This window comes from Oncorhynchus masou, chromosome 29, assembly GCF_036934945.1.
Source record: "Oncorhynchus masou masou isolate Uvic2021 chromosome 29, UVic_Omas_1.1, whole genome shotgun sequence".
NCBI lineage: Eukaryota > Metazoa > Chordata > Actinopteri > Salmoniformes > Salmonidae > Oncorhynchus > Oncorhynchus masou.
In genome coordinates this window covers 83,835,757-83,861,239 of record NC_088240.1, presented here as the reverse complement: position 1 = coordinate 83,861,239, position 25,483 = coordinate 83,835,757, and the positions used below count along the sequence as shown (strand labels likewise).

At 42.6% G+C, this 25,483-nt stretch overlaps 2 protein-coding genes across 3 annotated transcripts; both read right to left on the bottom strand.

The window, feature by feature from the left end:
* Positions 1 to 81: 81 nt before the first annotated feature.
* Positions 82 to 1,835, bottom strand: rpp25l (ribonuclease P/MRP 25 subunit-like). Of its 2 annotated transcripts, none has more exons than XM_064946620.1 (2): positions 1,731 to 1,835; positions 82 to 1,079 (listed from the first exon to the last, which is right to left on the bottom strand). In XM_064946620.1, the coding sequence occupies exon 2, from the start codon at positions 1,061 to 1,063 to the stop codon at positions 350 to 352; it is 714 nt and encodes a 237-aa protein (XP_064802692.1). In that variant the 5' UTR covers positions 1,064 to 1,079; positions 1,731 to 1,835; the 3' UTR covers positions 82 to 349. The 2 variants fall into 2 exon arrangements, with proteins under 2 accessions (XP_064802692.1, XP_064802693.1); XM_064946621.1 differs by lacking the exon at positions 1,731 to 1,835 and adding an exon at positions 1,647 to 1,721.
* Positions 1,836 to 15,047: 13,212 nt separating this feature from the next.
* On the bottom strand, positions 15,048 to 18,338 carry LOC135520818 (protein asteroid homolog 1-like). Its single transcript, XM_064946611.1, has 4 exons — positions 16,959 to 18,338; positions 16,662 to 16,875; positions 16,409 to 16,571; positions 15,048 to 16,280 (listed from the first exon to the last, which is right to left on the bottom strand). Exons 1-4 carry the CDS (start codon positions 18,258 to 18,260, stop codon positions 15,872 to 15,874), a joined length of 2,088 nt encoding a protein of 695 aa, XP_064802683.1. The 5' UTR covers positions 18,261 to 18,338; the 3' UTR covers positions 15,048 to 15,871.
* Between the last annotated feature and the right edge of the window lie 7,145 nt (positions 18,339 to 25,483).

Sequence of the window (25,483 nt, the reverse complement as noted above, 5' to 3'; positions counted from 1 at the left end):
TGTTATTGTTCTGCATGTAGTTGCAGAACAAGCTATAATACATTTTCTATCAAAAATAAAACATCAAAATGACCAGTGCAATCATTTACAGGCTACACTTTATTTACTTATAAATGAGACAAAAATATTGAACTTAAATATAAGAGCACAAAAAAAAGTCTGAAAATTCTCAGGCTTGACCTATGAACTTAGACACTCGCTCACATCCTCTCTCCCAGAAAGTGAGTCATAACACAATAACGGAAAAGTTGGAAAGGTTGATATTTTGTGCACTCATCGGCCGATGGAGGAACTGTCTTGTGATTATAACATGTTGGTCCAAAGGCCTCTTCCACACACAGAACACATCTCATTCCTGCCCTGACAGCGCCCCCTTACCGCGACTCTGGCCTTTTCCTGGTTCTCTGGATCGATCAGTCTGTCTGACAGGGCCTCCTGGTCCCTTACCCCTGCCACCACCACCTCCCCTCTTCCTCCTGCCCCCATGTCTCTGTCCACCAGCCACCCCTGCATCCTCCTTGGCAGCCTGTGCCCACAGGGAATCAAAGTTCCCTGGAGCCTGGTATCCAGGCAGGCTGGCATCCAGGGGGTCTCTGGAGAGCAGTACCCAGATAGCAGGTATGTTCCTACTGACGGTGAGGCTGTCCAGGCCTGCCGCAGGCTCCAGGGGTTCCCACACCTCCAGGACAGTGCTGAAGAGCAGCCTGGTCTGCTGGTGCAGGCCTTTCACACGGCGCTTCAGGATCTCCACACACGTGATGGCCTTGGAGACCCCCTTCCCCATCCCAGTGAATACTATCTGCCGGCTAGGCATCTTTTCCAGTGCCTGGGAGCATGGTGCTCCCTGGACCTCGGTGGTGCTACCCCCTTCTTCGCTCTTAGGCTGCCCCCCCTCGCCTTCCAGCGCTCTGGGCTTGACCTCCATGCGGCTCAGGGCGTAGCGCATGAGGTTGCGGATCTTGCTACCATCCTTCACTCTAACCTCATTGGTGTCGCTGGAGAGGCCAGGGAATGGGCAGGGGCAGGGCTGTTCCACCGTCCGCGCCTTACTGTAGTTCTCCATGTCACCTGTACCTTATCTTTGTAGACAGAGACACACGTACAGAATATTTGATCAACACGGTATTAGAACTAGCGTACAGTAGCCTCAGACTTTTACTTAATAATCTTGCTGCCATATCCCTTAATTCTCTAGCTAAATACTCTGGCTGTAGCTGGCCAAGTACCTCATTAATAAAATACAACCACTGACTGTTTCGTTGAGATTCAATTGCCACATGCGCGCCGTGTTAACATTTTAGAGCAACGACAATGAAAAATAGTATGTGGTTGTATTTGATTACCGTTTTATAAAAAAAAGTATGGATTTCAGCAAACAAAAAAGGCACACAACAGGGGACAAACATAGGTACACGATAAGGGTTTAATAATTAAACAAATGTGAAGTATCGACTGCATAGCGAATCGAAGGAGACGGAGTTTCATTTAAAAAACGGAGATCCGTTTAAAAAACGTCGCTCAACTCCGTAGAGTTGATGTAGCCTACTTGGCAAACTCTGGCTGTGACTAGCTACTGTTAGGTAGGTGTGTCAGCCATGAATAGACATATGCTATCTAATTAAGATTAACGTTGTTATAAAACTCACGTATTTACAAAAACCCAGTCTTAAGCATCGAGTGTGTTCTGATCTGCCCGGTTAACACAGTCAAATAAACAATTTATTACTTACCCGAAAACATAGGACATCCGTATGTCGCAAAGGGCTCTGATCGTATGACGTTCGCCGCTGCTGCAAAAAGCATTAAAGAGACGCGGGACATTCTGGGAGTTGTAGTAGATATATATATATGTGCGATCTTTTACTTTTTAAAACATGACTGACTGGAAATAACAACAGAGTTTCTAAAACCATACTAAACCACCTTTGACATAACCACATTAGTAGGCTGGACGTGTTTGAAGTATAATAATAAGTTGTCTCAGAGAAAATATATGTTTTAGTGGTTTGCTAGAGCAATTTCCTCGGGTTATCTATATTGCAGCAGGTTTCGTTAGCAAATGATTATAAGGGACACTTGCCAAAGATGCCATAAGTGATTACGTGTGCCAGACACACCGTTTGTGTTCCTCAGCTAGAGTGTCATTAGGCTACGTCACATTGTTAGGGTTCGTTTTAGAATGTAGGTTACCAATTAGGGATTTTGTGTTGCAGATATGTGGTAGGGGAGTAGGGGCACGAGGGAACACACTTAATGTGTTGTGAAATCTTTAGTGAATGTATTGTAATGTTTTTAAACTTGTATAACTGCCTTGACTTTTCTGGACTCCAGGAAGACGGGGCTGTAGTGGAGCAGGTTAAGAACTTCAAGTTCCTTGGCATCCACATCACCAACAAACTAACATGGTCCAAGCACACCAAGACAGTCGTGAAGAGGGCACAACAAAACCTATTCCTCCTCAGGAGACTGAAAAGATTTGGCATGTGTCCTCAGATCCTCAAAAGGTACAGCTGCACCATCGAGAGCATCCTGACGGGTTGCATCACTGCCTGGTATGGCAACTGCTCGGTCACCTACCGCAAGGCACTTCAGAGGGTAGTGCGTACGTCCCAGCCAAGCTTCCTGCCATCCAGGACCTCTATACCAGGCGGTGTCAGAGGAAGGCCCTAAAAATTGTCAAAGACTCCAGCCACCCTAGTCATAGACTGTTCTCTCTGCTATCACATGGAAAGTGGTACCGGAGTCTTGGTCCAAGAGGCTTCTAAACAGCTTCTACCCCCAAGCCATAAGACCCCTGAACGTCTTATCAAATGGCTACCCAGACTATCTGCATTGCCCCCCCCCCCCGTCTTTTACGCTGCTGCTGCTGTATAGCTTCTGTCCCTCTCCTCGCCTCGAACCAGGGATCCTCTGCACACATCGACAATTGACATCCACGACGCATCGTTACCCATCGCTCCACAAAAGCTACGGCCCTTGCAGAGCAATGGGAACAACTACTTCAAGGTCTCCGAGTAAGTGACGTCACCAATTGAAATGCTATTAGCGCGCACCCCGCTAACTAGCTAGCCATTTCACACCGGTTACACTGCTACTCTGTTATTATCTATGCATATTCACTTCAATAACTCTCCCTACATGTACATATTACCTGAATTACCTTGACTAACCGGTGCCCCCGCACATTGACTCTGTACTCTACACATTGACTTGCTATTGTTATTTTACTGCTGCTCTTTAATTATTTGTTCCTTTTATGTCTTACTTTTGTAGGTATTTTTCTTAACTGCATTGTTGGTTAAGGACTTGTAAGTAAGCATATCACTGTAAGGTCTACACCTGTTGTATTCGGTGCATGTGACAAATACAATTTGATTTAATTTGAAGAGTAGCTGCTGCCGAATTAGGGGTCTTTTACCAAATAGGGCTATCTTCTGTATATCACCCTTACCTTGTCACAACACAACTGATTGGCTCAAACACATTAAGAAGGAAAGAAATTCCACAAATTAACTTTTAACAAGGCACACCTGTTAATTGAAATGCATTCCAGATGACAACCCCATGAAGCTGTTTGAGAGAATGCCAAGAGTGTGCAAAGCTGTCTTCAAGGCAAAGGGTGGCTACTTTGAAGAATCTAAAATATATTTTGATATGTTTAACACTTTTTGGTTACTACATGACTCCATATGTGTTAGTTCATAGTTTTGATGTTTCACTTTAACTATACAATGTAGAAAATAATAAAAATAAGGAAAAACCCTTGAATGAGTAGGTGTTCTAAAACTTTTGACCAGTAGTGTTCTCACCATTATATTCCTATAGAAATCCTGTATGAAAGTAATACAAAAAATGGGGTAATCTGAGCCTGTGTAAGGACCTGATTAGAATTTGTTTTTACAGAAAAGCAGGTTGTTTTTGTTTCATATTTTTTGTTGTTGATAGTTTGTATGATATTTTATTTATCCCCCCCCCCCCCCCCCAATTCAATTTCTTTTTGCAAAGTCATGAAATGTGGTGTTTTGTTTGGAAATGTACATTTCTGAATAGGAAATTTGGCCAAAAGATGAATGAAATTAATTACATAAAATAATTTTCACTTATTTATATCATAAGTAAATAATCCAAGCAGCACATCTCTCAATAATTGTCACGCCCTGACATTAGTTATCTTTGTTTTCTTTATTATTTTGGTTAGGTCAGGGTGTGACGAGGGTGGTATGTGTGTTTTTGTCTTGTCTTGGGTTTTTGTAATTCTATAGGGTTTTGGTATATGTAGGTCTATGGTGACCTGAATTGGTTCCCTAAACAGCTGTTTATCGTTGTCTCTGATCAGGGATCCTATTTAGGTTGCCATTTACCATTTTGGTTTGGTGGGTTATTGTCTATGTGTAGTTGCATGTCAGCACTCGTGTTATATAGCAGCACGGTCAGTGGTCTTTCATCCATTAAAAGAAGATGTACGCTTATCACGCTGCACCTTGGTCTCCTCACTATGACGAATGTGACAATAATAGTGTAAAATCTTCATAAATGTGTTAAATGATAAATCTACTGATGTCTTGCCACAGATTCCTTACATGAATACAATGCCCAAAAAAGATGCAACACTGTTTGGGTGGCTATTACAAAAGGTATTTTTTAACCTCTTCAAATAGTGGTTGGCATAAACTTCCATAATTCTGTTAATAAGTAGGTATGTGTGTGGTAACATCCAAACGTTTTCCAACAGACGTCAATAAAACCATTCCTATAAGGCATGACATCCTGTTGAAACAAGGCTCTTATAGCTCTGTTGTTGAATGGAATAAAATACAAATATGTCTTACTGATGAGTCAACGGGTTAGTTGTAGGTATGTTCTGAGGGTCAGGTCTTGACACTTTCCTGAATAATAAAGCAACACCTGAGGGAATGGCATCGAAAGCAATTGTAAAGTGTCACAGGGATCTTGTAAAGTGATAAGAATTCCTTATAATTAAGTAAAAGCCCCTCTGCATTTACAAGTTAGCTCACAAATAAGATATTATTTTGGAACCAATATTCTAAAAACAACAAAGTATTTTTATACAATATGTCCCAATATAATATATGTCTGGAGAAAAATTATGCTTGAAGGAAGGACCTCGACAAGAAAACCTGCCGATGAATTTCACTGGAACTTTATCAATATTATAATTGCAAAACAACATGAAGTTAAGGCCACCACAAGTACAGAAGACATTTTTTGTATTTAAAAAAAACGTGTCCTTTATTTAACTAGGCAAGTCATAGTTAAATTCTTATTTACAATGATGACCTACCGGGGAACAGTAGGTTAACTGCCTTGTTCGGGGATTCAATCCAGAAACCATTCGGTTACTGGTCCAACTCTCTAACCACTAGGAATTACGAATGAAGTTCCACATAGAAGTGGGTCACTTCTTGAAAGCGTTGTTTACTAATGGGGAATGCAGTCAGAGGCTATAAAGGTGCTGCAGGTGACAGTCTCCTCAGTTCTCTCTCTGCTGAAGCCATGAGTGCACGTTTCAGTGCCCAACAGGTCGTATATCAGATGTTTTCAGATGTCCAGGAGGAACAAGAGAACAATGATTTAGAAGAGGAGGAGGTATCTGAAGGAGAAGATGAAGAAGAATACAACTCAGAGCACAATGCATCATCTTCAGATGAAGAAGAAATCCCCCAAGCTGATATTGAGACATTTTTGTCAAAGAACAGCAAAATAACATGGTCCTTGTCACCATATAACAACCAGGGCAGGATGGAAACACAAAATGTCATAAGGATGACCTCAGGGCCCACAATACCTGCAGTTGCCCATGCCCAGGACATCGCCTCAACATACAACATTACACCAGCCATCAAAAAAATCATCCTGGAGATGAGAAATTTGGAGGGTTTCCATAAATATGGAGACAACTGGAAAAGGATGGATGAGATTGACCTGCGTACCTACATAGGGCTGCTAATGTTGTGTATAGGTCCCGAGGCGAGGCTACATGTAGTCTCTGGGATGCAGAGAGTGTATATAGGTCCCGAGGCGAGGCTATATGTGGTCTCTGGGATGCAGAGAGTGTATATAGGTCCCGAGAGGCTAGTGGTCTCTGGGATGCAGAGAGTAGGTCCCGAGGCGAGGCTACATGTGGTCTCTGGGATGCAGAGAGTGTGTATAGGTCCCGAGGCGAGGCTACATGTGGTCTCTGGGATGCAGAGAGTGTATATAGGTCCCGAGGTGAGGCTACATGTGGTCTCTGGGATGCAGAGAGTGTGTATAGGTCCCGAGGCGAGGCTACATGTGGTCTCTGGGATGCAGAGAGTGTGTATAGGTCCCGAGGCGAGGCTACATGTGGTCTCTGGGATGCAGAGAGTGTGTATAGGTCCCGAGGCAAGGCTACATGTGGTCTCTGGGATGCAGAGAGTGTGTATAGGTCCCGAGGCGAGGCTACATGTGGTCTCTGGGATGCAGAGAGTGTGTATAGGTCCCGAGGCGAGGCTACATGTGGTCTCTGGGATGCAGAGAGTGTGTATAGGTCCCGAGGCGAGGCTACATGTGGTCTCTGGGATGCAGAGAGTGTGTATAGGTCCCGAGGCGAGGCTACATGTGGTCTCTGGGATGCAGAGAGTGTGTATAGGTCCCGAGGCGAGGCTACATGTAGTCTCTGGGATGCAGAGAGTGTGTATAGGTCCCGAGGCGAGGCTACATGTGGTCTCTGGGATGCAGAGAGTGTGTATAGGTCCCGAGGCGAGGCTACATGTGGTCTCTGGGATGCAGAGAGTGTGTATAGGTCCCGAGGCGAGGCTACATGTGGTCTCTGGGATGCAGAGAGTGTATATAGGTCCCGAGGCGAGGCTACATGTAGTTGTTTATATACCTTGTGGGTGGGGGGAAATGGTTCAAATAAATGGGAGAAGACTAGTATTTTGTAGTTGAATTCCTCATTATACAGTATATAAGAATATATCACGATGTTGCCAAAAAAATTCAAGACTGTTATTATTTCCCTTCAATAAAATGCATTCAGATATACTTTCTGCACATTTCTGCTACTTTCTTAGGCTACACATGTGCTATCTCTTGCAAAAAAACTATGCAGTACCTTTAGCAATAATAAACATCTACTTTAGTAAAGAAAACAATTATAACAGGTGTATTGTAATAAAAACGAGTGGGGGGCACTGATTAAATGGAGTCTTTCTGCTTTGTGAAGAGGGAAAACCCAGATATTCACAATGCCATGATTAATGTATACAGTGCCTTGCGAAAGTATTCGGCCCCCTTGAACTTTGCGACCTTTTGCCTGCTGTTCACAAATGCTCTCCATCCAACCTCACTGAGCTCGAGCTGTTTTGCAAGGAGGAATGGGAAAAAATGTCAGTCTCTCGATGTGCAAAACTGATAGAGACATACCCCAAGCGACTTACAGCTGTAATCGCAGCAAAAGGTGGAGCTACAAAGTATTTACTTAAGGGGGCTGAATAATTTTGCACGCCCAATTTTTCAGTTTTTGATTTGTTAAAAAAGTTTGAAATATCCAATAAATGTCGTTCCACTTCATGATTGTGTCCCACTTGTTGTTGATTCTTCACAAAAAAATACAGTTTTATATCTTTATGTTTGAAGCCTGAAATGTGGCAAAAGGTCGCAAAGTTCAAGGGGGCCGAATACTTTCGCAAGGCACTGTATATGTGATAACCTTTGTATGCTTGCAATGCGTAATGATGGAAAAGTACTGGGTAATGGAGATGTACTGCTTTAGTTCTCAGGCTGAGAACTGCTTACACCTGCGGATAGTCACGCAGCCTCAAGGCTGAGATAGTAGAGTGAGAAACCACAGTCTAGACATGTTGTTCTCATTTTAGATAATTTTTATCTAATCCAATGCAACAATGATAAATTTTCTCAGGGATAGTCCCCTTTTTTCTCCACTTCCTGTCTGAATGACGTGCCCAAAGTAAACTGTCTGGAGCTCAGGCCCTGAAGCCAGGATATGCATATAATTGGTACCATTGGAAAGAAAACACTCTGAAGTTTGTAGAAATCTTAAAATAATGTAGGAGAATATAACACAATAGATATGGTAGGAGAAAATCCAAAGACAAACCAACCAGAATTTATTTTTGAGAGAGAACATCCTCTTAGAAATGCAAGAGAAAGGTCATATTGTAAAATAGCTCCCTGGATGTAATTCCTATGGCTTCCACGGGGTGTCAGCAGTCTATGTTCAAGGTTTCAGGCTTGTAACTTAAAAAAACAAATAAGACATAACAGTTTTTGTAAGAGGATACAGTCTGGGAAACCTGTGTTTCTGTGCGCCATGACGAAGTTGCGCACTTGCTAAAATCGGTTTCCTATTGAACATACTTATTTTCCTAAATAAATATTATAGTTTGATTACATTTTAGGGTGTCTGAGGAGTAAATAAAAACATATTTTGACTTGTTCAAACAAAGTTTAGGGGTAGACTTTCGGATTCTTTCTCTGCAAATTGAACGAGTGGATTACTCAAATTGATGGCGCCAACTAAACAGACTTTTTGGGATATAAAAAAGCTGGGACCCTTTGGATGACAAATCAGAGGAAGATTTTCAAAAAGTAAGTGAATATTTCATCTTTATATGTGAATGTATGAAATCTGTGCCGGTGGAAAAATATTTTGATGTGGGGCGCAACCTCAAACAATAATCACTGTGATAGCTACTGTAAATCTGACAGTGCAGTTGCGTTTCCCTGCATTAAAGTCTCCGGCCACTAGGAGTGCCGCATCTGGATGAGAATTTTCCTGTTTGCTTATGGCCGTATACAGCTCATTGAGTGCGGTCTTAGTGCCAGCATCAGTTTGTGGTGGTGAAAAGACAGCTAGGAAGAATATAGATGAAAACTATCTTGGTAAATAGTGTGGTCTACAACTTATCTGGAGATACTCTACCTCAGGCGAGAAAACCTGGAGACTTCCTCAGATTTTGTGCAACAGCTATTGTTTACAAAAAATAGATAGACCACCACCCCTTGTCTTTCCAGAGGCTGCTGTTCTATCCTGCTGAATAAGCGTAAAACCCGCCAGCTGTATTTTATTCATGTCGTCGTTCAGCCACGACTCGGTGAAACATAAGATATTACAGTTGTTAATGCCCTGTTGGTAGGATATACATTATCGTAGTTCTTCTATTTTAATATCCAGTTACAGCTAAAGCTGGCAGTACATGCGGGTCCTAAAAACTAAAGTATGAACATCTAGATCCAAAATCCATCCTTGATCTCTCATTGTATGCTAAACACAAGTCATGACAATGATCTTGGCATGCCAACTCCTTAATCTCATCCTTGAGGATAATTTCATAGTTTCAATTTATTTAAACATGAACACAAATGATCACAGATTATGATCTGTGATCTTTTTTCCGTGAGGATCATTGTTGAAGACATCATGTGTAGAGAGATGTAGGCCGACTGTATGACACATGGAACCAGGACAATGGATATAATGAGGAGTTTTGTTATAAACCCAATATGACAGTTTATCTTCAACCCTGTAGAATTACCATTACTCTTTAAAAAGGCAAAACAACATAGCCAATTGAATCAAGGGGAATTACAATCCAACCAGTAACTATGACTGTGCGCTGATGAGAAGTGATCCGTGATGTGATAAGGAACATAAAAGTTTTACATACAGTGTATAAAAGTTATCTGATCAGAAATCGGACAATGATTAACCATTATCTAATGAAGAAAGGACATTGCTTGTTATTACGGTACCAATAGTATGCTCCATATTCTCGTCCTAAAACTTAACTAAACCAGGAAACACTATGGACAATAAATCAGCTACATTTTGTGTAAAATAACCGTTTCTATAGAACAATATTAGAAACTGGAACAGAATGACTGATGATAGATTTATTACACAATTTTTGGGGCACATCAGTGATGTTTTCAGTGACAAAAAATGAAATATTAACAAATAATCTTGATAATAACAGCCCCAAAATAAATGGTCTGATAAACTAAACAAAAAACATGTGACAATAATATCGGCCTATAAAACAATTAAACTGTGGTTCAGCTTGTTTTGTTCATACTGCATTGAGCTGCCAGTAGCCAACCATTTTCATTGGTAAAGCAGTCAAACCAAAACGATTAGTCTAAAACCATGCAAACATTACTCAGTCATCAGTACAAACATTACTCAGTCATCAGTACAAACATTACTCAGTCATCAGTACAAACATTACTCAGTCATCAGTACAAACATTACTCAGTCATCAGTACAAACATTACTCAGTCATCAGTACAAACATTACTCAGTCATCAGTACAAACATTACTCAGTCATCAGTACAAACATTACTCAGTCATCAGTACAAACATTACTCAGTCATCACTACAAACATTACTCAGTCATCAGTACAAACATTACTCAGTCATCAGTACAAACGGTGACAGTCGGCTTAAACAGCACAATCATTTGTATTGATCATTTTGTGCATCATTCTCACAAGCATACAACGCTTTGTCATTACATTTCATTGTTTCTAGGTTTACATGGAACCTAAATTATCTGTTTAAAAACACAGATCAGCAAGAGACACTATGCTGGCTGATTGTTGAATGTGATAGACTTATGACTGATAATGCACAGTGGAATGTACTGCTGTCCATTGGGATGGCATCCGATGTGTACCGGGGGTTATAGCTACAGCAAATGAGCCATTTCAGCATGAAGCCTTGTTGAGAATGATAACTGGAATATGCATTACCATAGTAACCATACACCAATGTATTATTAGACCACTACATTTAAAGTTATGGGACAAACATACTCTGTATCTCATTGTCATTTTGGACCATGTCACGTTCTGACCATCGTTCGTGTGTGTTTTCCTTGTTTTAGTGTTGGTCAGGACGTGAGCTGGGTGGGCATTCTATGTTGTGTGTCTGGTTTGTCCATTTCTATGTTTGGCCTGATATGGTTCTCAATCAGAGGCAGGTGTTAGTCATTGTCTCTGATTGGGAACCATATTTAGGTAGCCTGGGTTTCACTGTGTGTTTGTGGGTGATTGTTCCTGTCTCTGTGTTTGTTGCACCAGGCAGGGCTGTTTCGGTTTTCCACGTTTGTTGTTTTTGTATTGTACGTATTTTTCATCTTTATTAAAGATGTATCTAACGAACCAAGCTGCATTTTGGTCCGATTCTTATTCCACCTCATCGTCAGAGGAGATAGAAGAACCGCTTTACAGAATCATCCACCTTAAACGGACCAAGCGGCGTGTCAACGGGCAGGCGCCACAGGAGCAGCGATCACAGGACTTCTGGACTTGGGAGGAGATATTGGACGGAAAGGGACCCTGGGCACAGCCTGGAGAATATCGCCGTCCCAAGGAAGAACTGGAGGCGGGGAAAGCGGAGAGGCGCTGGTTTGAAGAGGCAGCACGGCGGCGCGGTTGGAAGCCCGAGAGTCAGCCCCAAAAAATTCTTGGAGGGGAGGGGGCGAACAGGGAGTTTGGCCACGCCGGGTAGGAGACCTGCGCAAACTCCCTGTGCTTACCGGGGGGCTAGAGAGACCGGGCAGGCACCGTGTTATGCTGTGGTGCGCACGGTGTCTCCAGTGCGGGTGCATAGCCCGGTGCGTTCTATTCCAGCTCCGCGTATCGGCCGGGCTAGATTGAGCGTCGAGCCAAATGCCATGAAGCCGGCTCTACGCATCTGGTCTCCAGTGCGTCTCCTTGGGCCGGCTTACATGGCACCAGCCTTACGCTCGGTGTCCCCGGTTCCCCTGCATAGCACAGTGCGGGCTATTCCACCTTGCCGCACTGGCAGAGCGACCGGGAGTATTCAACCAGGTAAGGTTGGGCAGGCTCGGTGCTCAAGAGCTCCAGTGCGCCTGCATGGTCCGGTCTACCCAGTACCACCTCCACACCCCAGCCCTCCGGTGGCAGCTCCACACACCAGGCTTCCTGTGCGTGTCCTCGGCCCAGTACCACCAGTGCCAGCACCACGCATCAGATCCACTGTGCGCCTCGCCTCTCCAGCGCTGCTAGAGCCTTCCTCCTCTCCTGTGCTGTTGGAGTCTCCCGCCTGTTTAGCGCTGTCAGAGCCTTCCGCATCTACAGCGTTGCCGGAGTCTCCTGTCCGTTTAGTGCAGCCAGAGCTGCCAGTCTGCATGGAGCTGCCAGTCTGCATGGAGCTGCCAGTCTGCATGGAGCTGCCAGTCTGCATGGAGCTGCCAGTCTGCATGGAGCTGCCAGTCTGCAAGGAGCTGCCAGAGCTGTTAGTCTGCATGGAGCAGCCAGAGCCGCCAGTCAGCATGGAGCCGCCAGTCAGCGTGGAGCAGCCAGAGCCAGCAGTCAGCGTGAAGCAGCCAGAGCCGCCAGTCAGCGTGGAGCAGCCAGAGCCGCCAGTCAGCGTGGAGCAGCCAGAGCCGCCAGTCAGCGTGGAGCAGCCAGAGCCGCCAGTCAGCGTGGAGCAGCCAGAGCCGCCAGTCCGTGGAGTCAGTCGCGTGGAGCAGCCAGAGCCGCCAGTCAGCGTGGAGCAGCCAGAGCCGCCAGTCAGCGTGGAGCAGCCAGAGCCGCCAGTCAGCGTGGAGCAGCCAGAGCCGCCAGTCAGCGTGGAGCAGCCAGAGCCGTCAGTCTGCCAGGATCTGCCAGTCAGCCAGACTCTTCCAGATCTGCCAGTCAGCCAGACTCTTCCAGATCTGCCAGTCAGCCAGACTCTTCCAGATCTGCCAGTCAGCCAGACTCTTCCAGATCTGCCAGTCAGCCAGACTCTTGCAGATCTGCCAGACTCTTCCAGATCTGCCAGTCAGCCAGACTCTTCCAGATCTGCCAGTCAACCAGACTCTTCCAGATCTGCCAGTCAGCCAGACTCTTCCAGATCTGCCAGACTCTTCCAGATCTGCCAGTCAGCCAGACTCTTCCAGATCTGCCAGACTCTTCCAGATCTGCTAGTCAACCAGACTCTTCCAGATCCGCCAGTCAGCCAGGATCTGCCAGAACTGCCAGCCAGCCAGGATCTGCCGGATTCAACTACCTGGCTGGGCTTCCTCTCAGTGCTGGGCTTCCTCTGTCCCGAGCTGCCCCTCTGTCCCGAGCTGCCCCTCTGTCCCGAGCTGCCCCTCTGTCCCGTGTTATTTAGTAGGGTTGCCGTGGCTAGGAGGTCACGGAAGCGGACAAGGTGGGGGAGGACTACGGTGAAGTGGGGGCCACGTCCAGCACCGGAGCCGCCACCGCGGACAGATGCCCACCCAGACCCTCCCCTATAGGTTTAGGTTGTGCGTTCGGAGTCCACACCTTGAGGGGGGGGGGGTACTGTCACGTTCTGACCATCGTTTGTGTGTGTTTTCCTTGTTTTAGTGTTGGTCAGGACGTGAGCTGGGTGGGCATTCTATGTTGTGTGTCTGGTTTGTCCATTTCTATGTTAGGCCTGATATGGTTCTCAATCAGAGGCAGGTGTTAGTCATTGTCTCTGATTGGGAACCATATTTAGGTAGCCTGGGTTTCACTGTGTTTTGTGGGTGATTGTTCCTGTCTCTGTTTGTTGCACCAGTCAGGGCTGTTTTGGTTTTCCACGTTTGTTGTTTTTGTATTGTACGTATTTTTCATCTTTATTAAAGATGTATCTAACGAACCACGCTGCATTTTGGTCCGATCCTTATTCCACCTCATCGTCAGAGGAGGAGAGAGTGCATTTGTCCCATAACTTTAAATGTAGTGGTCTGTAACGTGGTTCTTCTATCTCATTGTCATTTTGGAGTGGAAAGACACTGAGTGGAAAGACACATAAGCGGCAATATAATCAATTTAATATTAACAATATTACATACTTTCTTCCTAACATTCTCAGATCAACAGGTGCCACTCTGACAGCAGGTAAGTTAAGTGTGATCCTGTAATGTTTACGTACACTATACACAAGGGTTGGGCTCAAATTAATTTCAATTCAGGCAATCCAGGGAGTAAACTGAAATTCCAATTCAATTTTAAAATGTGCTCAATGCTTTTCAATGAGAATAAAATTGTGAATTGGAATTTACTTCCTGAATTGACTGAATTGAAATGGAATTGGCCCCGATCCTGCTATAATGACCTGTGGTAAGGCAGCAGAATTTGACTTGGTGCTCGTGCTACAGAACAGCCTAAAAGAGCTCAGCACAGAGACAATAATCAAAGGATAAATGACATAGAGAGACAGAATAACTGTTCACATTCCCACCCAGAGAGACACTAAAATACTTATATCTTCATACGGGACAAGTGGCATTTAAGTCCCCAAAGCCCCATGGTTCTATTCAAGTTCCAGTTCAGTCAAAAACTAGATTTCCCTGTGTTTTATATATATTTCCAGGTTGGAATAATACTGTGAAATAGGAAAAATTATGATAATGCTCTTTTAGTGTTTGAAAAGAATTTCAGCCTGTTTTGGTGGGATCAGGTTACATCGCCAGACGGTAAATTAGTTCCAAACCTCTCTGCCAATAACAGCTAGTTCAGCTTTGGTTGAATCATCAGAATAAATGGACAAACATGCTTTGTTTAATGACAGTGGCAGGTCATTGCTAAAAATAAGAAAGAGTAGAGAGCTGCACTGCTGAACACCACACAAAGTGTTTGTAAATGCCTTATCAATGGTTTATTATGGACCCTTGAAATAAAGTTTTACCTACAATTTTTGTAATTATTTTAAGTGTCTGCTAACTGGTTTGAGTCATACATGTTCAGTTTAAGATTTCCATATAAAATATTCTGCCAAAGCAGAAATGGACTTTAGTGTGTATAACCAATAATTCTCAAGAACAGCTAGTTTAAATGTTATTTTTCATTTTGATGATAAAATTATAAAATATGTCCAGATCAGCAGTAATGTCATAGTAACAATACATGTGATTTATAGAGCTATTTTCAAAGACCAAAATAAAACAAAGTGAAACTTATCAGAACTTCTATTATAGTTCATGCTAAAAACAATGTAAATGAAGTCATAAAAGGTACTGTCCTGGACATTTCCTGTATTACTAAGTGAAAGGAGAGTTTACAAACCACACACAAGTCAAAGTTATAATTTAAACTTCATATTTTAATAATATGAGCTTCACCATAGCCCTTTGACTCTCATATCAATTCAGTGTCTATAAATGAATTCTCAGAGTGCTTACAAAATAATACTTCATCTTTTATAGCCAAGATGCACCCCTCTCAACTCACAATGACGAACCACAGATCTTAGGAACTTCACAAAGGGCATTTTACTTGAAAGAGGAGTATCCCATAGCCAGATAGCATTAGCTATAAATTATCGTTCAGTTTGCTCTCTAAGACGAGGTTCTACTTCTCGTTCTTGGTACTTCCTATTACCAAAACATTACCTCGTCCATTGGCATATATCAATTCAATTCTAGATACTCCCAACTCAAATACAACTCACCCCTGGACAAGCTCCCTGAGAGGAGTGAGCCTCTAGGTCATATACTATGAAAGATAAGTTTCAACATCAGAGGGGACATACAATGGTTCCAGACACTGCCACACTCCTCCCCCCAATGGGAAAAGGAGGGAGTGACTGGAGTACAGACATAGTGGAGCCCTTCACATGGTTTCACAGATATATTCACTATGAAGACTGTTCAACCCTGACATCTCCCTTTCTTATATTCTGCCTATTACCAGACATGTAAAAGACAAGCCTGACCTCTCCCCTCTCTGGGCCCCAAGTGACTTTTCCCTAGAGAAGCATATAATGAGAAAAAATAAAACATCTTATTTATCAATGTTACCTAACTAATTCAGATTCAGCTACGACAGCACACCTAAGAACAATAAAAACCTTAAAGAGTTGAGCAGAACGTCTCTATATCTAAACAGTTATATAATGGTCCCTCCCTATTCCCAGCCGATCCGCCCCTGCTTCCGGGAGAATTCTGGATTCCTAGATCGGTTGAATCTGTCCTTGCTCTTGTGCCGGGTCCGCACTGAGACCAAAGTCCAACCCAGATCGTCCTCTGGCTTGGCCTTGCTCCCATCTGCAGCACCATCATCATCATCATATTCAAGAGCCAGAATGTGTAGATGGGCCGTCAGATTGTCCAGTGGCTGTGTCAAGGATGGAGGTGTGGCCCTCTGTGGCCCAGACACCAAGGGGATGACAGGAGCATCATTGGAGTTGAGTATGGCTCCCAGCATGGCCCTATACAGCTGCCCAGAGCAAGGGCCTCCCATCAGGAGAGAATCTGGGGTTAACCCCCCTCTCAGTTTGGTCACAAGCTGGTGCACCAGAGTGCCCTTGTACAGCCTAGACGCCACCCAGGAAACAAAAGATGGTTGATTTAGCTCTTTTTCTGATGCGCTAAAATACAATGTGAATGAATACCACTGCTCTAAGTTTAGGGGCAAGGGTTGACTTAGGAAGGGACACCTTACCAGGCACACTGAGGCTCGGCTAATGGGAAGCACAGCAGTTGGTTGAGGTGAAGGCTTTCTTTCAGGCAGCACTGCCACTGGCTGTAGGCGTGGGCCACACCCAGGTCTAGGCTCCTTCTACCTCTCTGAATCAGCCTCTCCAACACTGGTCCCTCCATAAACCCTGTTACACAAAAAGGAGGAGTCAGTGGCTACACTTCGATATTCATCAACTCGAAATGGTGTGTTTTCTCATAGATGCTCTGGGCCATACCTCTTTGGCTCTTCCTCTGTCTGCAGAGCTCTCCGTACACCAATCCTAGTAGCAGGGCCTGCAGGACAGGGAGTTCTGGAGGGGGGTGGGCGTGTCTCAGCCAGTAGCAGGTGACAGCCACAGGAAGACGCAGATGAGGCGGAACACCGCTCAAAGTGGACTGGGACACACCAAGTGTCTCCAAAAATACCTTAAGCTGCACTAACCTTGGTGCCTAAGGAACACAGCAAGAGAATGAGAATCAACAGTAGTATGTTTGAATATACTGTATACTATATCATACACATGTATACATACCTGATTCAGAGTGTCTAGCTGTATATGTTCTGCAGCACTGGGCAGGACGGCTTCAACCATGCTGCTGGTCAGGCTCTTGCCTTCCCTGTAATACTCCTCCACTTCATCAACTGGGGGTCTCTGACTACTGTGGTCTGCCGTCCTCCCACTCAGCAGCAGCCCGTAGAGTACCTGTCGTATGTACCGAGAGGTGTTGTTCCCACATGGCAAGCTGGGATCTTCCACCTGGGCACCCTGCATCATCCTTCCCAGCAGCAGCACGTCTACCATGCAGGAGGGAAGTCTACCTTCCATCAACGGCAGCAGGGTCCAGTCTGGAAGGACCCTCAGAGGCTCTGGGAGACGGCCGGGCCCTGGTCCCACTCCATCGTTGAAGAACCGCTCCAGGCAACTAGGGGGAAGATGGTACTCTTCTATGCCCAGGGAGAGGCCATGGAGGACAGCCCCTGTTTTCTGTCTGTTGTTACTATGACTGATGAGCCTGAGCACAGAGTCCAAGGCATCCTTCTGCCCATGGAAGGGGGTCAGCCAATTCAGCAAGCCGTCGAAGCGGGCAAACCTTCCTTTCATTGACGTGTATTCTTCCCACCTGAGGGAAACACCCATGTTATGCAACTTGATGTAGTCATTTCCTGCCACAGAGGCAAAGACCGGGAGAACCTTTCTGTTGATGTTGAAGTGTCTGCAGAAGCTTGTTGTGGTGTACTGCTTGCAGGGAATGTATCTTATAGAGCTCCCGCGTTGCATAGGCACTTTCTGCCAGTGAAAATGGGAGATAGGCAGAAATCCTGCCTGGATGTCAAAGATATAAAAGTCACTGTCATTAGACAGCACTGGACAGTTCCAACTTCGAGCCAGGGAGGCTATTTCTTGGTCTGCCTCACAAATGCACTGTGCGTACGGCACCTTCAGGCTGGAGAGGACCTGTTTGAAGACATGTTTGATGAGGGTTGGTAATATACCACCGCTCCCCTGAAGCCCCATGGATAAGTCGTTGGCAGTGTTGATCCTTGATAGAGCTCGTTTTTTGAGAGTATCAAACTTTTTGTCGGTGTAGTCGGAGCCCCCATCTACAATCACAAAGGGGTCAATGTCGCAGTCTCTCAGAGCCTTAAAGAACTTGCAGACCTGGTCCTCAAAAGCATCATAATCCCCTCCATGACTCTGATCCAAACGTGAGTTAAAATAAAGCAAGTTGAACAGATTACTACCATCGATGATCAACTTGCTGTTTCTGAAGTGAACATCTTTTAAAATGTTTCCATTCTCCTCCATAAAGCTGGTCAATCCCTGGACGCCCATGGTGTGCTCTGTCTGGGATGTGATGTCTTTCTCAGTGAAGAGTTTCAGCAGTCATGGGACTGACTGAGTGAGGCTAGTATTATTACAATGGATGAGTTTTCCTTTCCTTAAGTTTCATTTTCCTTACCTCATATCTGTCACTCCCATATTGTCTCTTGTCACAGTAGTCATATAATAGTTCATGGGACATTATATGATGCTAATATGGGTGGAAATGTGTTTTAGATGTTTTTTTTGCAATTATTGTAAAATTATGTTCAGCGCTTATCTTATGCATTCGAAATCTGTGCTTAATTTGAGCCTCTCATGGCATGAAAAATAATTGTCAATGTTTGTCAAATTTGAGTAATAACAGCCATCAGAGTTAAATCAAGTTGACTCCTTGTCAATTCTCTTGCCCCCACAAAAACATAATAATGTGAAAATGCAGATTTCATCCAGAGCCTGTCTTTCTTTTGAGAATTGATTTAGGCGGGTTGGGGAAGGACTAGGTTTGGACAACATTGTATGTTTTGTAGCCTACATTACATTTATGGGGTTTAAGTGTTTTTTAGTATAATAATAATAATAAGGAAATATTCCCAAGTGTTGTTTTTTATGTTTAAGATAAATGTTTTTGTATGGTTTTGTGTTTTATAATGTTTTTTAGTTGTATGGTTTGATAAAGCAATTTCCTCGTGGTTAAATAACATCCGTTGGGTTTTTCTTCATGTGAAGTTTATCAGTTTATCTAGGTTTCGTTTAGCCTGTTTGACTCGCGACCCACGTGACTACACAACAACCTATGAAGAGATGCCACGTTCATATGCAAATTAGTACTAGGATACTCGGAAAGTCCGACTTGTTAACTGGTTGAGAGCGGCACATGTATACGTAAAACCAAGTCTGAAATTTCCGAGTTTCTAAGTTCTGACTAGCTCCTGAACGCGGCATGAGGCACATAGTTTCAAAAACCAGAGACGCAAGATTGCAAGACTTCGTGGAACGTTTACCTAAATTGCAACAACAAAAACATCTAAACACATTCCCATGACTGTCATATAAGGTCCAATGAGCTAGTCTATGCCTACTGTGACCAGAGACAATATGGGAGTGCCTGAGATGAGATATGGAAAGTGAAACTTAAGGAAAGGGATAGCCTCACTTAGCCAGTCCCATGACTGCTGAAACTCTTCACTGGGAAAGACATCACTTCCTAGACAGAGCACAGCACACCGTGGGTGTCCAGGGATTTCCCAGTGCTGCAGTGCTGCAGAACAGATGCAGCTAGACACCCTGCATCAGGTATGTATACATGTGTATGATCATATTATACAGTATATTCAAACATACTACTGTTGATTCTCATTATCTTGCTGTGTTCCTTAGGCTCCAAGGTCAGTGCAGCTTAAGGTATTTTTGGAGACACTTTGAGCGGTGTCCCGCCTCATCTGCGTCTTCCTGTTTAGATATAGAGACGTTTTACTCAACTCTTTAATGTTTTTATTGTTCTTATATGTACCTTTTATGACTTCATTTACATTTGTATTTAGAATTAACTAGCATTAACTATAAAATAAGTTTATGAAAGATAGATGTAGATTTTATAAATGTTTAAAGACATTAAAGTTTGTAATATATATGTAATATATATAATATAAGTTTATAATATATAAAAAAATATATATAAAAACGTTTGACTGTTTAATGTGTTTTTATTTCTTTGCTCTCTACTGTAAAGCGTATTTTAGTCTTTGAAAATAGCCCTATAAATCCCATTTATTGTTACGATTATATTACTACTGCACCTGAAATATTTTATCATAATTTTATCATCAAAATGAAAAATAACATTTTAACCAGCTGTTCTTGAGAATTATTGGTTATACACACTTAAGTCTCTCTCTGCTTTGGCAGTATATTTTATATGGAAATCTTATACTGAACAAAACGTTTTACCTCAATCTGAGCAAAAATGTGTTCCGTCAGTGACCCTGAAAACGTGTGACACTCAAACCCTTCCCCAGTTAGCAGACACTTAAAAATTATTACAAAAATGTGTTACGTCAGTGACGCTGAAAACGTGTGACACTCAAACCCTTCCCCAGTTAGCAGACACTTAAAAATAATTACAAAAATGTAAATGCACTGTACCAGTCAAAAGTTTGGACACACCTACTCATTCAAGGGTTTTTATTTATTTTACTATTTTCTACATTGTAGAATAATTGTGAAGACATCAAAACTATGAAATAACACATATGGAACCATGTAGTAACCAAAAAAATTGTTAAACAAATGACTTTGCCTTGATGACAGCTTTGTACACTATTGGCATTCCTGTCTCTCTTGGCTAAGCGTTGAGGAATCACTGACTTCTTGTTTTTATAAGAAACATTCATGTGTTGTAAATTCCAAATTGTTTGCATAGTCAACTTACACACAGCACTGACACACACACACTAACCCCACCAGACATGCCACCAGCAACCCTTCATGGCACAACGCCTCTCCCCCATTTGACCTACTTGTTGTGTGCATGTACTGTACTGACGTGTGTAATGCACACACACACACTGTTAATGTTTTTAAATGTACTGACGTGTGTAATGCGCGCACACACACACACTGTTAATGTTTTTAAATGTACTGACGTGTGTAATGCGCGCACACACACACTATGTTAATGTTTTAAATGTACTGATGTGTGTAATGCACACACACACTATGTTAATGTTTTAAATGTACTGACGTGTGTAATGCACACACACACACTTGTTAATGTTTTAAATGTACTGACGTGTGTAATGCACACACACACTATGTTAATGTTTTAAATGTACTGACGTGTGTAATGCACACACACACTATGTTAATGTTTTAAATGTACTGACGTGTGTAATGCACACACACACTATGTTAATGTTTTAAATGTACTGACGTGTGTAATGCACACACACACACTATGTTAATGTTTTAAATGTACTGACGTGTGTAATGCACACACACTATGTTAATGTTTTAAATGTACTGACGTGTGTAATGCACACACACACACTATGTTAATGTTTTAAATGTACTGACGTGTGTAATGCACACACACACACTATGTTAATGTTTTAAATGTACTGACGTGTGTAATGCGCACACACACCCACTGTTAATGTTTTAAATTTACTGACGTGTGTAATGCACACACACTATGTTAATGTTTTAAATGTACTGACGTGTGTAATGCGCACACACACACACTATGTTAATGTTTTAAATGTACTGACGTGTGTAATGCGCACACACACCCACTGTTAATGTTTTAAATGTACTGACGTGTGTAATGCACACACACATACTATGTTAATGTTTTAAATGTACTGACGTGTGTAATGCACACACACACACTATGTTAATGTTTTAAATGTACTGACGTGTGTAATGCACACACACTATGTTAATGTTTTAAATGTACTGACGTGTGTAATGCACACACACTATGTTAATGTTTTAAATGTACTGACGTGTGTAATGCACACACACACTATGTTAATGTTTTAAATGTACTGACGTGTGTAATGCGCGCACACACTATGTTAATGTTTTAAATGTACTGACGTGTGTAATGCACACACACACACACTATGTTAATGTTTTAAATGTACTGACATGTGTAATGCGCACACACACACACTATGTTAATGTTTAAAATGTACTGACGTGTGTAATGCGCGCACACACACTATGTTAATGTTTTAAATGTACTGACGTGTGTAATGCACACACACATACTATGTTAATGTTTTAAATGTACTGACATGTGTAATGCACACACACACTATGTTAATGTTTTAAATGTACTGACGTGTGTAATGCACACACACTATGTTAATGTTTTAAATGTATGTCAATTGTAAAGTATTTGGTCTGTAATGTCTTTTTCGTTGTGTTAGACCCCTGTAAGGCTAGTTGTCACCATTGACATCGGCTAATGGGGATCCTAATAAATAATTTGTTTTATTTTTTATTAATCATTAGTCCCTGCGATGATCGTTTCATGTACTCCATCCATTGATCTAAATAAAATATGAACACTGACAATTATTTACCATTGATGGAGAGAGTAGCAAGTTTTAAGTTCCTCGGCATACACATCACAGACAAACTGAATTGGTCCACTCACACAGACAGCATCGTGAAGAAGGCGCAGCAGCGCCTCTTCAACCTCAGGAGGCTGAAGAAATTTGGCTTGTCACCAAAAGCACTCACAAACTTCTACAGATGCACAATCGAGAGCATCCTGGCGGGCTGTATCACCGCCTGGTACGGCAACTGCTCCGCCCTCAACCGTAAGGCTCTCCAGAGGGTAGTGAGGTCTGCACAACGCATCACCGGGGGCAAACTACCTGCCCTCCAGGACACCTACACCACCCGATGTTACAGGAAGGCCATAAAGATCATCAAGGACATCAACCACCCGAGCCACTGCCTGTTCACCCCGCTATCATCCAGAAGGCGAGGTCAGTACAGGTGCATCAAAGCTGAGACCGAGAGACTGAAAAACAGCTTCTATCTCAAGGCCATCAGACTGTTAAACAGCCACCACTAACATTGAGTGGCTGCTGACAACACACTGACACTGACTCAACTCCATCCACTTTAATAATGGGAATGATGTAAATATATCACTAGCCACTTTAAACAATGCTACCTTATATAATGTTACTTACCCTACATTATTCATCTCATATGCATACGTATATACTGTACTCTATATCATCGACTGCATCCTTATGTAATACATGTATCACTAGCCACTTTAACTCTGCCACTTTGTTTACATACTCATCTCATATGTATATACTGTACTCGATACCATCTACTGTATCTTGCCTATGCTGCTCTGTACCATCACTCATTCATATATCCTTATGTACATATTCTTTATCCCCTTACACTGTGTATAAGACAGTAGTTTAGGAATTGTTAGTTAGATTACTTGTTGGTTATTACTGCATTGTCGGAACTAGAAGCACAAGCATTTCGCTACACTCGCATTAACATCTGCTAACCATGTGTATGTGACAAATAAAATTTGATTTGATTTGATGAGAACCACATGTATTTATCGATAAAAATTTGGGTTAGAAATGTCCTCTTGATTCTTGCTGGTCACCTGTAAAAGATGAGAAATGTGTATTTGAGTTTGGTGTCAACATATGGTTTAGTGCCGAAACCTACCGTTGTGCTTCTCTCTGTAAAATGTTACTCTTTCTTTAATCACCTTTAAATTGTTTAACATGGGTCAAACATTTTTTGTAGCTTTCCACAAGCTTCCCACAATAAGTTGGGTGAATTTTGGCCATTCCTCCTGACAGAGCTGGTGTAACTGAGTCAGGTTTGTTGGCCTCCTTGCTCGCACTTGCTTTTTCAGTTCGGCCCACAAATGTTCTATAGGATTGAGGACAGGGCTTTGTGATGGCCACTCCAATACCTTGACTTTGTTGTCCTTAAGCCATTTTGCCACAACTTTGGAATTTCGCTTGGTGTCATTGTCCATTTGGAAGACCCATTTGCGATGGGATTTAACTTCCTGACTGATGTCTTGAGATGTTGCTTCAATATATCCACATAAATTTCCCTCCTCATGATGCCATCTATTTTTTGAAGTGCACCAGTCCCTCCTGCAGCAAAGCACCCCCACAACATGATGCTGCCCTCCCGGCTTCACGGCTGGGATGGTGTTCTTCGGCTTGCAAGCTTCCCCATTTTTCCTCCAAACATAACAATGGTCATTATGGCCAAACAGTTATATTTTTATTTCATCAGACCAGAGGACATTTCTCCAAAAAGTACGATCTTTGTCCCCATGTGCTGTTGCAAACCGTTATCTGGCTTTTTTTATGGTGGTTTTGGAGCAGTCGCTTCTTCCTTGCTGAGCGGCCTTTCAGGTTATGTCGATATAGGACTAGTTTTACTGTGGATATAGATACTTTTGTACCTGTTTCCTCCAGCATATTCACAATGTCCTTTGCTGTTGTTCTGGGATTGATTTGCACTTTTCGCACCAAAGTACATTAATCTCTAGGAGACAGAACGCGTCTCCTTCCTGAGCGGTATGACGGCTGCGTGGTCCCATGGTGTTTATACTTGCGTACTATTGTACTACGTGGTGCCTTCAGGCATTTGGAAATTGCTTCCAAGGATGAACCAGACTTGTGGAAGTCTACAATTTTTTTTCTGAGGTCTTGGCTGATTTCTTTTGATTTTCCCATGATGTCAAGCAAAGAGGCACTGAGTTTGAAGGTAAGCATTGAAATACATCCACAGGTACACCTCCAATTAACTCAAATTATGTCAATTAGCCTATCAGAAGCTTCTAAAGCCATGACATAATTTTCTGGAATTTTCCAAGCTGTTTAAAGGCACAGTCAACTTAGTGTATGTCAACTTCTGACCCACTGGAATTGTGATACAGTGAATTATAAGTGAAATAATCTGTCTGTAAACAATTGTTGGAAAAGTGACTTGTAGATGTCCTAATCGACTTGCCAAAACTATAGTTTGTTAACAAGAAATATGTGGAGTGGTTGAAAAACGAGTTTTAATGACTCCAACCTAAATGTATGTAAACTTCCGACTTCAACTGTATGTTTTGTGGGGAAATAGATAGAGGAAGATGTGTTTTCAATGACATGATCCTGTATGCATTGTGTGATTTAAACCAATTATGATTCGGCATTGTCTACTAATTGGTTGATGATATCATTGGAAAGACTCATCTTTTTTTCTACAAAACATAAAAATATGCCATTTTCACACATGTTGATGTTGGGGTGGCTCTGGAGATGAATATGAAGTTTAAAAAAATATATTGAAAGGTATCTTTTAAGCATGGAGCACCGTTATTGATGGTAATATGTATGTTTATGACCTGAGAATGTAATTAATGTAACTATTGTATTTTCAATGTTAATTGATCGTTGTGTCATGCAATGTTCCCTCTGCCACCCAGCTCCCACGGACTGCCGCGCAGAGTGCAGCAACATTTCAGCTCACTGACAGAAGCACAACATTGAACTTCACTGAAATTTCTAGAGTTTTCCCTGTTATTTAACACTATCAACGTTTCCCTTTACTGTGGGTATTGTGATCGAATCAACGCAATATTAGCCACTTTCAATGCAACATGCCAGATAAAAAAATAATGCAAAAAATGTTGTTATAGGCAGAACGCATCGTAGTAAGAGTCT

Coding starts and splice junctions, on each gene's coding strand:
- rpp25l (XM_064946620.1), bottom strand. CDS start 1,063: ATGGAGAACTACAGTAAGGCGCGGACGGTGGAACAGCCCTGCCCCTGC.
- LOC135520818 (XM_064946611.1), bottom strand. CDS start 18,260: ATGGGCGTCCAGGGATTGACCAGCTTTATGGAGGAGAATGGAAACATT. Junction 16,572..16,661: donor ACAGAGGAAGAGCCAAAGAG/GTATGGCCCAGA, acceptor TTTGTGTAACAG/GGTTTATGGAGGGACCAGTG. Junction 16,281..16,408: donor GCCGAGCCTCAGTGTGCCTG/GTAAGGTGTCCC, acceptor GGTGGCGTCTAG/GCTGTACAAGGGCACTCTGG.